The 12,973-nt window shown below is 23.8% G+C and overlaps 1 protein-coding gene across 7 annotated transcripts in view; it reads left to right on the top strand.

Annotated features, from left to right (window-relative positions):
- LOC127288619 (WD repeat-containing protein 47) overlaps positions 1-12,973 on the top strand; it is a 101,053-nt gene that overhangs the window by 69,403 nt on the left and 18,677 nt on the right. For 2 of the 7 annotated variants that reach the window (XM_051316190.1, XM_051316189.1), the window contains exon 1: positions 9,141-9,836. The exons of the other annotated variants lie outside the window; for them this stretch is intronic. In XM_051316190.1, the coding sequence (XP_051172147.1) occupies positions 9,156-9,836 (681 nt within the window). In that variant the 5' untranslated portion in view covers positions 9,141-9,155. Of the gene's footprint in view, positions 1-9,140; positions 9,837-12,973 lie in introns of those variants that run through there. 7 annotated transcript variants of the gene reach the window in all.

Genomic DNA, 12,973 nt, shown 5'->3' with positions numbered 1-12,973 from the left:
AACTAAAGATTTTTGATAATCATGCGCTCCATTTATTTTTTTTTTCGTGTAAAAGCCGGTTCTTTTGTGAAATTTTTTTTTGTGGAATTGTGAATTAAAAAAAATATTATCTATTGCCTCGTTTATCAAAACAAAGACTGTACAGTTTTCATAGAATGATATAGAAAATTATATATGCCAAAGGATTATAAATTCATATTTTTTGCTTATATTGAATTTAATTTTAAAAATACGATTTGTAATCTAATTTTCTGTATAATTTTAAAAGCAATAATCAATTCAATTTGAAATTATTATGAACAATAAAAACAAGTTCAAAAAAATATGCAACATTTTTAAACTATATATATATAGCCATTATTAAAATAAAGAAAATAAAGTATAAATATTATTACAATTCAGAATTGCTTTATATATATTAGAAGAAAACTATCGTCACGCATGAATAAACTGCTTATCGAAGGATGTCAAATTTAATTCCACTCATTTCTTATGAAAGAAAATGAAACGCTTTCAAGAATAACGCCATAAATGTCCCTATGCTCCTGTTTTAGTTATACCACCTATAGGCTCAGTTTATAGAAATGGTTTTGTAGAAATTAATCGTCCAAAAGAAGACCGCGTATGTATAAACTTCTTGCAAAATTATTATTATTTTTTTTAACCATTTTTTTTTTTTTTTTTTTTTTTTGCCTGCGTATTTTATAAAGGATGCGAGACAGGTTTTTGCAATAGAAAATTCTTCTGAAGTATCGGCGAAACTAAAGAGAAGTGATCTTAAGATCCGCTCTGAATATAAACGACGAAATATATGTATATATATATATATGGGGCAAAATTTCTCATGTATGATCCATTCGCAAAAAAGTTAACTTCTTTGAAAAATCAGAACTAAAAAATAAAAAATATAATAAAACAAAATAAAATAAAAAAAAATTACATAAAAGGGTTGTCAAATTTTTGATCTATTTTTTTGCTATAAAAATATATAGTTGAAAAAGTTGGACAATAATAAATAAAATATTGATAATTAACATTTTTTACCATTTTTGGCTATTTTTGATCATTTTTTTTTATTATTTTTCAATATTTAAACATTCTTGTCCCATTTTTTCAACTAGGTATATATTTTTATAGATAAAAACCTCAAGTTTCGATTTAAAAAAAAAAAAAAAAAAAATTCGTACCTTTCACCCCGAAAAAGTAAAATTTATTTTTGAGTTTCATTTTTTTTGGTCAAAAAATTTGTTTTCAAAAATTCTTATTACCAATCGAAAAAGCATCAAAAAAGCTTTCGAAACTGATATTAATAAAAAAAATTTATTTTAATATTTAAGAGAAAAAAAAATAATTACAAGAAAAAAAAACCCCTTTGATCACTTCACATGAAATTCTTGATATATTTTCGAAAAGTGTAAAATTTTTTTCAAAGTAATTCAAAGTATAACTCTTTTTTTGAAAATTAAAAATATTTTTTAATTCTTTTTTGTAAAAAAGATATTTTTTCTCTCTTTTACCCCTTAAAATGAAACTGAAATTTCAGCCAACTAAATATACAGGGTAATTTTTATGTTCCGGACCCCCTAAAATTTTTTTTTATTCTCATTTTTTGCATTTTTTAAACAAAAAAAAAGTTAAATAAAAAAAAAATTTTAGGGGGTCCGGAATATAAAAATCACTCTGTATAATTTTAAAATACGAATTTAAAAACAGGTATTTTTTTCATTTTTGAAAATATTAAATAATTAATAAAAGTTAATAAAAAAAATCAAATATTTTACAAACAAAAAAAGCGTGATTCTGAACTTACCAATCGAATGCTTTTAAAATTCCGCATCCAACTATTGAAATTTTTTGGATTAATGAATTTTTACTTCGATTAGTAAGTTCAGAATTACACTATTTTTAAATTGTTTGTAATATACATATTCCATTTTCTTTTTAATAACTTGTGTCATTTAAAGAGGAATTATTTCAATTTTAGAGATAAATCTTAAATTAAATAAATATTATCAAATAAATAAATAAATAGAATAAATAAATTCACAAGAATAATTCAAATCAAAGATGAATGACTAAAAAGTTGCCTACTAATCAGAATATTCTCAAATAAAAAAAGATCGTCTTTTTTTAGATGAATATTGATAAATTGAAAATAAAATGTAAAATTAATTTTTGAACGGAATATTTTTCTCATTTAAAATTTTTTTTTTCGGTGTATAGAATTTTTTTTTAAATATCGCTTTTGAGAAAAAGTGAAAAAAATATTTTCGTTTTTTTTTTCTAGAAAAAGGTAAAAATTGATTCAGGTGTGTTGCATACTTCGGGATGTACCTGATTTGACTTTCCATCTTTTCACAGTAATAATAACTAACCGGATCATAAAGATTTGCATTTTCTTGTCGCTTCTATGTAAATTCCTATATATATATAAAACAAAACTTTCTCTTATAAACGCATAGATGGATACTGATCTATATGGCTTCTATAATGTTAACAATATTATCGTCACGTGAAAATGATGATACGTTCCATGACACGTATCATTGAGATGTAGGTTTTGAGTCCTTTTTATGTGGTTAAAAAATAAAAATAAATTCCAACGGTACACAGAAGAAACAAAGTTTGACTCCGTTTTACATCTTAAAACTAAAATAGACTGGAAATCAGCCAATTTTTTGCCTTAAAAATAATTCATCAGCTTAAAATCATAATATGAAGACTAAAATTCATTCAACATTCAGTTTTATGTAAACAATTAGAATTTTTATTTTTTCTATTTTAGAATTTTTATTTTCGAGAATTTTATTAGATATAATAATTTTTTTAGACGAATTTTCAGTTTTTGCATTAGCATTTCACGGAATTTTTTATTAAACGAATTTTTGAATTCGAATTTTTACTTAACAGAATTTCTACCGAATTTTTATTTGGCGGAATTTTTATTTTACAAAATTTCTCTTTACCCAACTTTTTATTTAAAAAAAAATTCTAATTAAGCCGAAGTTTAATTGAATAGAAATTTTATTCAAAAAAATTTTATGTTATTCCAATTTTTTAGTGGGCAGAATTTCACATTCATTGAATCTTCATTTGTTCGAATTTTTATTTGTCCGAAATTGCAAATGACAGAAAAAAGAAACAAAAAATATGACGTGATTTTTAAAATTAACCAATTAGAAATTATAAAAAAAATTGTGATTGATTAATATTAAAATTAAAAATCGAGACGCATGCATATATTTTCCCACATTAAACCTATTCGAATTTTTGTGGCGTTGAAATAAAATTAATGAATTTTTATTTAGCAGAATTTAGTAAGAATTTTATAATGAGCCTAATTTTTATTTCGAAGGATTTTCCATATTAATTCTGATTTAATAGATAAAAAAAACATTAAAATTTAGCAAAATAAAATTTCTGTTGAATGAAAATTCTGTTAAATAAAAATTAGTTCAAATAAAAATTTTCATTGATAAAAGTTTAGTTAAATGAAATTTTGTTAACTAGAAATTAAGTTAAATGTGAATTCAGTTAATGAAAATATTGTCAAGGGAATATTTAAATAAATAAGAAATTCAATAAAAGAACAATTCTGTTAAATAAAAAATTTTGCTACACATAAATTCTGTAAAATGGAAATTTCATTATTTGAAAATTCGATGGTATTAGAAAATCTGCTATTAAAAATAAATTCTGCTAAATGAAAATTCGATAAATTTTTAATTTGTAATTTCGCACAAATAAAAATTCGACGTTTGAATAATTCTTATTAAATAACAAAAATTTACAAATAAAAATTTGGACAAACAAAAATTCGTTGAATTGGAAATTCTTGCACTTAAAAATTCGAATCACATAAAATTCTGTTGAATAAAAATTTTTAATTAAAATTCAGCTAAATTAGAATTTTTTCAAATAAAAAGTTTGGTAAAGAGAAATTCCGTAAAACAAAAATTCGTTTACTGATTGTAATTAAAAAATTAATTTTAACATATTAAAAATTAATATTCGATAATTTGTAATTTAAATCTACCATCAATTTCTAATATTTGAGATTAATTTATTTATCAATTTCTTGTAACATACTGCCATTTTATATAAAAAAAAAACAATGAAATTTTTTTTTTCAATATTATATTATATTTTATAATAAATGTCATAGTTTTATAAAAATTAATTTCTTTCCGAGAATCCATATCGACTTTTTTCTTTTTCCAAGAGAATATTACAAAGATAGTCAAGTTTTTTTACAATAATTTTTAATGAAATGTGAAGTGAAAGTCATTCATATAATATATACTCGAGATGCATATTTGGTGGAAAGTGGGAAGAATATATTCTCCTTAAAATCCCTTGGTGATCGCATCCTGTGCTCTTATTATTTCTACTAGGCACAGTGTGTTAATTAGCCTTTCCATGCAAATTTACTTGTTCAGTGTCTGTGCCTGATTCAGTGAAACTTCTTTGATGATAAAATTAACCTTGAATATTATTCATGGCACCAAATTATATATTAAAAAATAATAAAATTGACGATATAAAAAAAATCGATTTCTTTTTTTTTTTTTATAACATTGTCAAAAATTCACAAAATTTATACAAAAATACTTATTATGAAGAAAAAAAATAGGAAAATATTATTTTTAAAAAATTGGGAAAATTATTTTTAAAAAATTAGAATCAAATATATTTTCTTTATTTTGTAATTGGTCACGTATATTACTCCCAAAGCGAAAGCCAAATCGTATCATTTTGATTTTCCACTGGATCAATGAGAAAAAGGCTATATGATATAAAAAGAGAGAAATTATTAACGGAGCGTATCGGAGAAAGTCGCTGATGGGAAAATCAAATTGAACATGATGTGCACATATATTATGATTGTCCTGTACGAAAAAAAAATTCAAAAAAGAAAAATCTTTCTTTTTTTCCTTAAAAAAAAAAAAAAAAAAAAAACATTTACAAACAGAGACATTACGCAATTAAATCTACTATTGTTATTGTGAAACATATCAGAAACTATATATTATTTTCTTGTTCCTAAGTTTAAAATTATATTCCAAGTTTTATTATTGGCAAAAAGTAGAAGGGGACATATATAATTATCCTAATTATAAATTGAGGCACTAAAAACAAGGCATCAAAATTATTGCGCGCGAGCAATTGCACAAAAGTGTACATAAAATTTAATATTATTATTCGCAAAAGATTTATGAATATGAAAAATCAAAAGTATTTTATATGTCGAGCAAAAACTAATTTTCCACATTTTAAACACATTTTGTGTTAAAAATTAGTTTTGGTCAATAAAATATATATGATTTTAGGAGTCATTAAAATTTTTTTTTTTCTAAAATGAAATTTTTTAAAAATTCTAAATCGACGATTTTATAAAGAAAAAAAAAATAATAAAGTTGATCGCTTTGGTTGACTTTTTTTCATTTTTTTAAAATTAAAATTGTCAGTAAATTATGATTTACTGATTGAAAATAACTTTCGGAATTATTACTTGTTGTTGGAGAATTTTTGTTTTGTTTCGCGGTCGTTTCAAGTGAATAATGGGGGGAGCTGCAACATGTTTCTTAACGCCTACTGTATTTCTCATATCCGGCGATTTCTAGAGAGTTTACAATAATTTACCCAGCGATTAGATGAGAGAAAAAACGGGAGTGAAAAAAAAATGAGATATATAAATTTACAGCGAAAGTTATAATGAGAACAACATCCCCTTTTATATTAACTATAATCGAATTGATTAATATGTGACAGACTTTACAATTTATTTGCGATTGAAAATTGAATTTTATCGAAAAACAAATTTAAATCAAGTTTCGCTTTAATTATTATTAATTATTATTAAAATAATAATAAAAATAATTATTATTATCATTATTTTATTTTTATTATTAAATTATTATTAATTCATTAATAATATATTACTTAATAATAATAATTATTATTATTATTTTTAACTTCAACTGATTTTCTATTACTAATTTTCTTTCAAATTTTTCTTTATTATTTGTACAATTTAATTTTTCAAAATAATGTAAAGAATAATTTTAATTAAATTAATTAACTTCAATATTCAATTAAAGGATAATTGATTGGCTTTAGTTGATGAATAATTAATTGTTACAATATAAGAGAAAGAGAAACCTAGGAAGTTTATTATAAAACTGATTATGACGTGATGTTTTTTTTCAATAATTGTTTCTATGAAGATGTCACAATTCAGTATTATAAAACTTAAATAAAATGAAAATTTTCGATATCTACTCTTAATTTTTTCGAATTTTTATACTTCACTGTCATTTTTTTTTCAATTTAGTATAATTATAAATTAATTACCCTATTTTTGATAAATTTGGAGTAGAGTTTTATTTTTTGGCACCCATGAATATTCCAAAAATTAGAATTGTTTGAATTTTTTTGGTGTCAAATTAAAAATTATCTAATTTTTATTTAGCAAAATTCTCTATGGAATTCTCATTCAACAAAAATTTTGTGTGATTCGAATTTTTTAGTGCCTGAATTTTCAACTCAACAAATTTTCATTTGTCTGAATTTTTTTTTTTTTTTTGATATAATTTTTAAAAGGTCGTATTTATACTTATTCGGAATTTAAAATTTTATATTTATTTACAATTTTATTGGTAATTTTTTTAGCTCCAGAAATATTAAAAAGTTAGTATTTTTCAAAAACAAATCTTCTGTTGAATTGTGATAGTACAACACCAAAAAAAATCATATTTACAAAAATATAAAAAATTTTTGGAATTCAAATTGGAAATTCAAAAAACATTTTTTTATCCAGAAATATTTAAAAAATCGTTTATTATTCAAAATTGAATTTTGTGATGAATAATTGTGCCAGTCTAGGACAAAAAGAAACAATTATAATATAATGTTTAGGAATAATTAAAAATTTTCGAAAATCATTCAATTTTAAAATTCAAAAATACTTTTTTTTTACTCAAAAATATTAAATAATTATTATTAAAACGCAAATTTTGTTCTGAATTGTGCTAGTCCAGCACAAAAAGAACAAGGTACTATAACACTTAAGAAAAAATTAAATTTTTTAAAAAAATAATTCAATTTTAAAATTCAAAAAAAATTTTCCAGAAATATTGAAAATTTATTATTTTTCAAAAACAAATTTTGTGCTAATTCTGTAAGTCGAGCACAAAAAGAAGCAATCATAACATTTACGAAAAATTAAAATTTTTTGAAAATAATTCAATTTTAAAATTCAAAACAACATTTTCATCGAGAAATATTAAAAAATAATTATTTTTCAAAAATACATTTTGTGCTAAATTGTGCTAGTCCAGTAATATTAAAAAAAAAATTGTTTTTGAATATTTCAGAGTAAATAACTTAATTTTGAATTTTAAAAATAAAATATTTTGAAAATTTTTTATTTTTCGTTAATTTTATGACTGTTTCTTTCTTTGCTGGACTATCACAATTCGGTACATAATTTGTTTTTAAAAATAATTTAAATATTTCTGAATTGTAAAAAAATATTTTTTTAAATTTTTAAATTAAATTATTTCGATAATTTTTTATCTTCCTTTAATGTAATGACTGTTTCTTTTTGTGTTGAACTAGCAAAATTCAACGCAAAATTTGTTTTTGAAAAATAATAAATTCACAGAAAATTAAAAGGCATTAAAATAAGCGTTGCAGATTATTTTAATGCCTTTTAATTTTCTGTGTTTTCAATATTTCTGAATTGCATAAAATATTTTTTTGAATATTAAAATAAAATTATTTTGATAATTTTTTAATTTCCTTTAATGTTATAACTGTTTTTTTTTATGGCACAATTCAGCACAATTTTTTTTGGAAAAATAATAATTTCATAATGTTTCTGGGTTAAAAAATCGTTTTTGTAATTTAAATTCAAATTATTTTGAATAATTTATTATTAAAAATTTTGAAAATTGTTGTAATAATTTTTTTTTGGTCTTGCATAATTTTTTATTTTTAATTACATATAAGAGGCATTTATTAAAATATGTTTTTTTTTCAAAAATCGAGTTCTATTATTATTTTTTCAAAATAAATGTTCGCAGAAAAAATTATTACAAAATTAGCACAAAATGTCACAATAAATATTTTTTTAAAACAATAAAATTGCTAACTTCTTGCATGTAAAAAGTTGGTAAAGAGAAATTCTGTAAAATAAACATTAGATAATTTTCTAATTAGACACGACAAAAACTCCGACAGGTCTAATGAAGAAAATATTCATGCCTTCCTATTTTTTCCTTCACAAAAACTGAAATTTAAAAAAAAAAAAAGGAAAAAATCTTAATGAAAAGCATTGTTAGTATTGAAGGTACGTTGAACTGAAAATAAATTGCAGAAAAATTGTGCATAACGTTTTTTTTTCTTCTTTTTGGTCAATTTTCTGCACGGGATGTAGTGAAAAATTGAAGAATATAATTTTCAAAACAAGAGTTTTGAATTGGTTTAAAAAAAAACAACATGTTTATGTTAATGGAATAATAGTGCATAATCAGTTAAATAAGATCGAGAAATTGGGGGGATATAAATTGCATTGATTGTGCAGTGGGAGAGAAGGAAAGGGGAGTTTTAAGAGAGAGAGAGAGAGAGAGAAAAAAAGAGAGAAAGATAGAAGTGGGTCGTTTCTCATCCATTCGAACTCACTCGGCAAGAACGTTTCCTACGCACTCCTTCGCTACACACAGTTGAGTTCAGTTCGCTCTCTTATCTTCTCGTAAAATTGAAAAATTATTCGCGAATTTTTTCCCCCTCATTCCAAAAGTGAAGTGTTTGGTGATTCAGTTCTAATTATTATTTTACGAAAATAGTAATTTTTAACGGCAAAAAAAAGAAGAAGAAGAAATTATATTAATTATTAAGATTTATTATTAGAATTATTTATAATATTTATAATTACATAATGAGAAACCGTGTTCGGCAAAATTGCAGAGATCTAATATAATCACTGTACAGACCAAACTTGTTTTGGTCCAGAATGGATGTTGGAAATTTGAAAAGTTCAATCGGTCACTTAAACACCGGTTTTTGGTGATTAAATAAAACTGGCAAATTTCAAAATTATTTGATTTAAAGAAATTTAAAAAGAAAAAAATTTTTTGAAAAATATTAAAATAATGGGAGACATTAGAATTCTCGATCCAAGAATGGATCCACGTTTTGGAATTGACAACAAACATAGACCATGGCCACCTTTATACAGAAGTCCAGCATCATCGCGTGGACCATCATTTTGTTATCGTCCCGTACCCATGGAAACATTAACACAATGGATAACACCTGTACCGGAATATAATTATGTACCGGCAAGAATGCCATCGAATTCCTGTAATAAGGGACGTGATTATTATTATTTAACGCCATTATATCGAAATGCAATGCCACCACCTGCTCAAGCAATGCCACCAATGCAAATATCACAAATGGGAATGCAACCGCGATTAATGTTAATGGAAAGACCGCGAACAAGGGCCAAAAGTTCAGGTGGCAGTGGCGGTGGTGGTAAAGGTAGTGCGCCACCTTGCACATGTTCCGTGGGAAGAACACGTTCATTAGAAGATGTGAGGAGTGAAATTAGTGAATGGGAAGAGTATCATGATGAAAATGGAAATCGAATTAGAACAAGTCCAAAGAATGGAGTGACAAAATGTAATCGAAGATCAATGGAGAATTTACTTGAAGTGGAAGGGGACGAATCGTGTCTTAATGGAACGGGAAAATCGGGAAAGAGTAATAATAAAAAAATTGATGAGCGACGAAGTGAAAAGTGCCCGGGAAAACGAAGAGGCAGTTATATGGTAGGTTGTTAAACTTTTGGAAAAAGATTTTTGCACACTACTTTTAAAAGATTAAATTGATACTGAAAATATCAAATTGATACAAATTTTTATATCAATTTGATACTTTTAAATTAGTGTGTTTTTATGGGGATAAAAATTGCAAAATAAGTATCAATCGAATGGAAATTAGAAATCAGATGTAGGAGATTTTTATATGAATGAAATATGAAAAAAAAAGTTACACGATAGTCTGGTGATGACTCAAATGAATAGATGTAAAATTTGCTATACTTTAATGAATTTATGTAAAATTTACTATACTCGATTGAATATATTTAAAATTTACTATACTTGATTGAATATATTTAAAATTTACTATACTGGTGAGAATTGTTTTAGAACGTTAAGAGAAACATCAACATTTATTTTTGGCCTAATGGTATTTAAAATATGGATCAATTGTTGCTGTATCTTCAATGTATGGTAGTTACAAATGATGGTAATTTTTTAAATGGTAACTTCAATTTCTGGTGGCAATAGTTTATGGTAATTCAATTTGTGATATTCAAATCAGTGGTAGAATGCAAGGACAATAGCTTCAATATGGTAGCAATAATAGTATATCTTCAATTTATGCGGTAGTTTCAAACAATGGAAATTTTGAGCAATGATTGCTTCAACTTTTGCTGATTATAATCTATGGTATATCTTCAATTTATGGTAGTCAAATCGATGGCAGTTTCAAAGATAATATCTTCAATTACTGATAATAACATTTAGAATATCTTCAATTTATGGTAATAACTTTAATTACTGGTGAAAATAAAAGTCTGTATATCTTCAATATATGATAGTTACAAATTATAGTAAATTCAAAAAATAGTAGCTTCAATTACTGGTAGTAATAAAAATTAGGATATCTTCAATTTATGGTAGTCAAATCGATGGTAGCTTCAAGGGACAATAGCTTCAATTACTGGTAGAAATGAACAGTTAAAATATCTTCAATTTATATTAATAGCTTCAATCACTGATAGTAATAAAATTTAGGATATCTTCAATTTATAATAGCTTCAATTACTGGTAACAATAAAAGTCTGAATATCTTCAATGTACGGTAATTACAAATTACAGTAAATTCAAAAAATAGTAGCTTCAATTACTGGTAGCGATAACATATATGTTATACCTTCATTTCATGGTAATCAAATCGATGGCAGTTTCAAAGATAATATCTTCAATTACTGATAATAACATTTAGAATATCTTCAATTTATGGTAATAACTTTATTTTCGGGTGAACATATAAGTCTGTATATCTTCAATATATGGTAGTTACAAATTATAGTAAATTCAAAAAATAGTAGCTTCAATTACTGGTAGTAATAAAAGTTAGGGTACACCATATCTTCATTTTATGGTAGTAAAATAGATAATAATTTCAATGATAATAACTACTAATAATAATTGTTAGAATATCTTCAATTTATGGTACTAGCTTCAATTACATGTTGCTTAATAATTTGTATATCTTCATTATATGGTAGTTTCAAAACTATGATAAATTCCAAAAACATTAACTTCAATTACTGGTGGCGATAATAATTAGCATATCTTCAATGTATGGTAATTAGAAATTATGGTAAATTCAAGAAATACTAGCTTCAATTTTTGGTAGCCATAAGTTATAGTATATCTTTATTTTATGGTGGTCAATTCGATGATAGTTTCTAGGGACAGTAGCTTCAATTACAGTTGCTATTTATATATGGTATATCTTCATTTTATGATAGTGAAATCAATAATTGTTTGAAGAGACAATAGCTTCAATTGATAGAAAGAATTACTGATGATAATAATAATTTTTGTTTATCTTGATGTATGGTAGCTAGAAATGATGGTGTATTCAAGAAATACTAGCTTCAATTTCTGATAGCAAGAATCTATGACATTTCTTCATTTTATGGTACTCAATTCGATGACAATAGCTTCAATTACTGCTATTAATAATTGGTAGGATATCTTCAATTTATGGTACTAGCTTCATTTACTGGTAGTAATAATAATTAGCATTTCTTCAGTATATAGCACTGACAAACTATGGTAAATTCAAAAAATATTAGCTTCAATTTCTATTGCTAATATTCTATAATATTTTTTTATTTTATGATACTTAAAAGGATAATAGCATCAATTACTGCTCTTAATAATTGGTAATATATCTTCAATTTATGGTACTAGCTTCATTTACAGATAGTAATAATAATTGGTATTTTTTCAATATATAATCAAATCAGTGGTAGAATCCAAGGACAATAGCTTTAATATGGTAATAATTCTACTGGTAGCAATATTAGTATATCTTCAATGTATCATAGTTTCAAACAATGGAAATTTCAAGAAATGATTTCTTCAATTATTGCTGATAATAATCTATGGTATATTAATATTTAGTTTATTCTTCCACAATTATTTATAAATTAGTTTTTCGATTTTTTGGAAGATGTAAGAGGTAAAAGAAAAAACAATCTTTCACTTTTTTAAAAATTTAAGACAACGTTTCGGTGATCTGGTTCGCCACCATCATCAGGTCACTAATTAAAATCAATAAATAAACATCACATAAATAAATAAAATAACTTCAATCTCTAGTGAAATTTTTGTATATCTTCAATTTATGATAATTACAATAAACTGTAACCATAAATATTTAAATATTCATTAAAACTGAACGAATTTTGTTTTGAAAATTAAAAATCAACTTCCGTAAATTGCACAAAAAAAGTTAATCGGGCGTGAAGTACGTTGACACCTTTTATATAGTTTAATTATATCTTCATAGCTTTTTCAAAGTGTAGTAATTTTTTTCAACTCTCACTTGTATATTTGATTGCAATTCTTATTATATATATAGGAAATCCGCAAAAAAATAGTTAAAGATAATTATTTACTCATTCAATATAGTATATATTTATTAAATAATTTATCGCTTTATTAGTTTCTTATATATCCATATCATCATTAAAATTATAGCATCGAGATATTTTTTTTTTACCATCAATATAGTATAATAATCTCATTTTATCAATTAGAGAAATCTAAAATTATTTATTAAATATTAAATTAATCTATAAATGGCAAAAGCTGTTTATTGG

The sequence above is a fragment of the Leptopilina boulardi genome, unplaced genomic scaffold (assembly GCF_019393585.1).
Source record: "Leptopilina boulardi isolate dan_hultmark-lab unplaced genomic scaffold, ZJU_Lbou_2.1 LbouV2_392, whole genome shotgun sequence".
Lineage (NCBI taxonomy): Eukaryota > Metazoa > Arthropoda > Insecta > Hymenoptera > Figitidae > Leptopilina > Leptopilina boulardi.
Note: the sequence above shows the minus strand (reverse complement) of the source record. Positions and strands in the feature narration are given on the sequence as shown.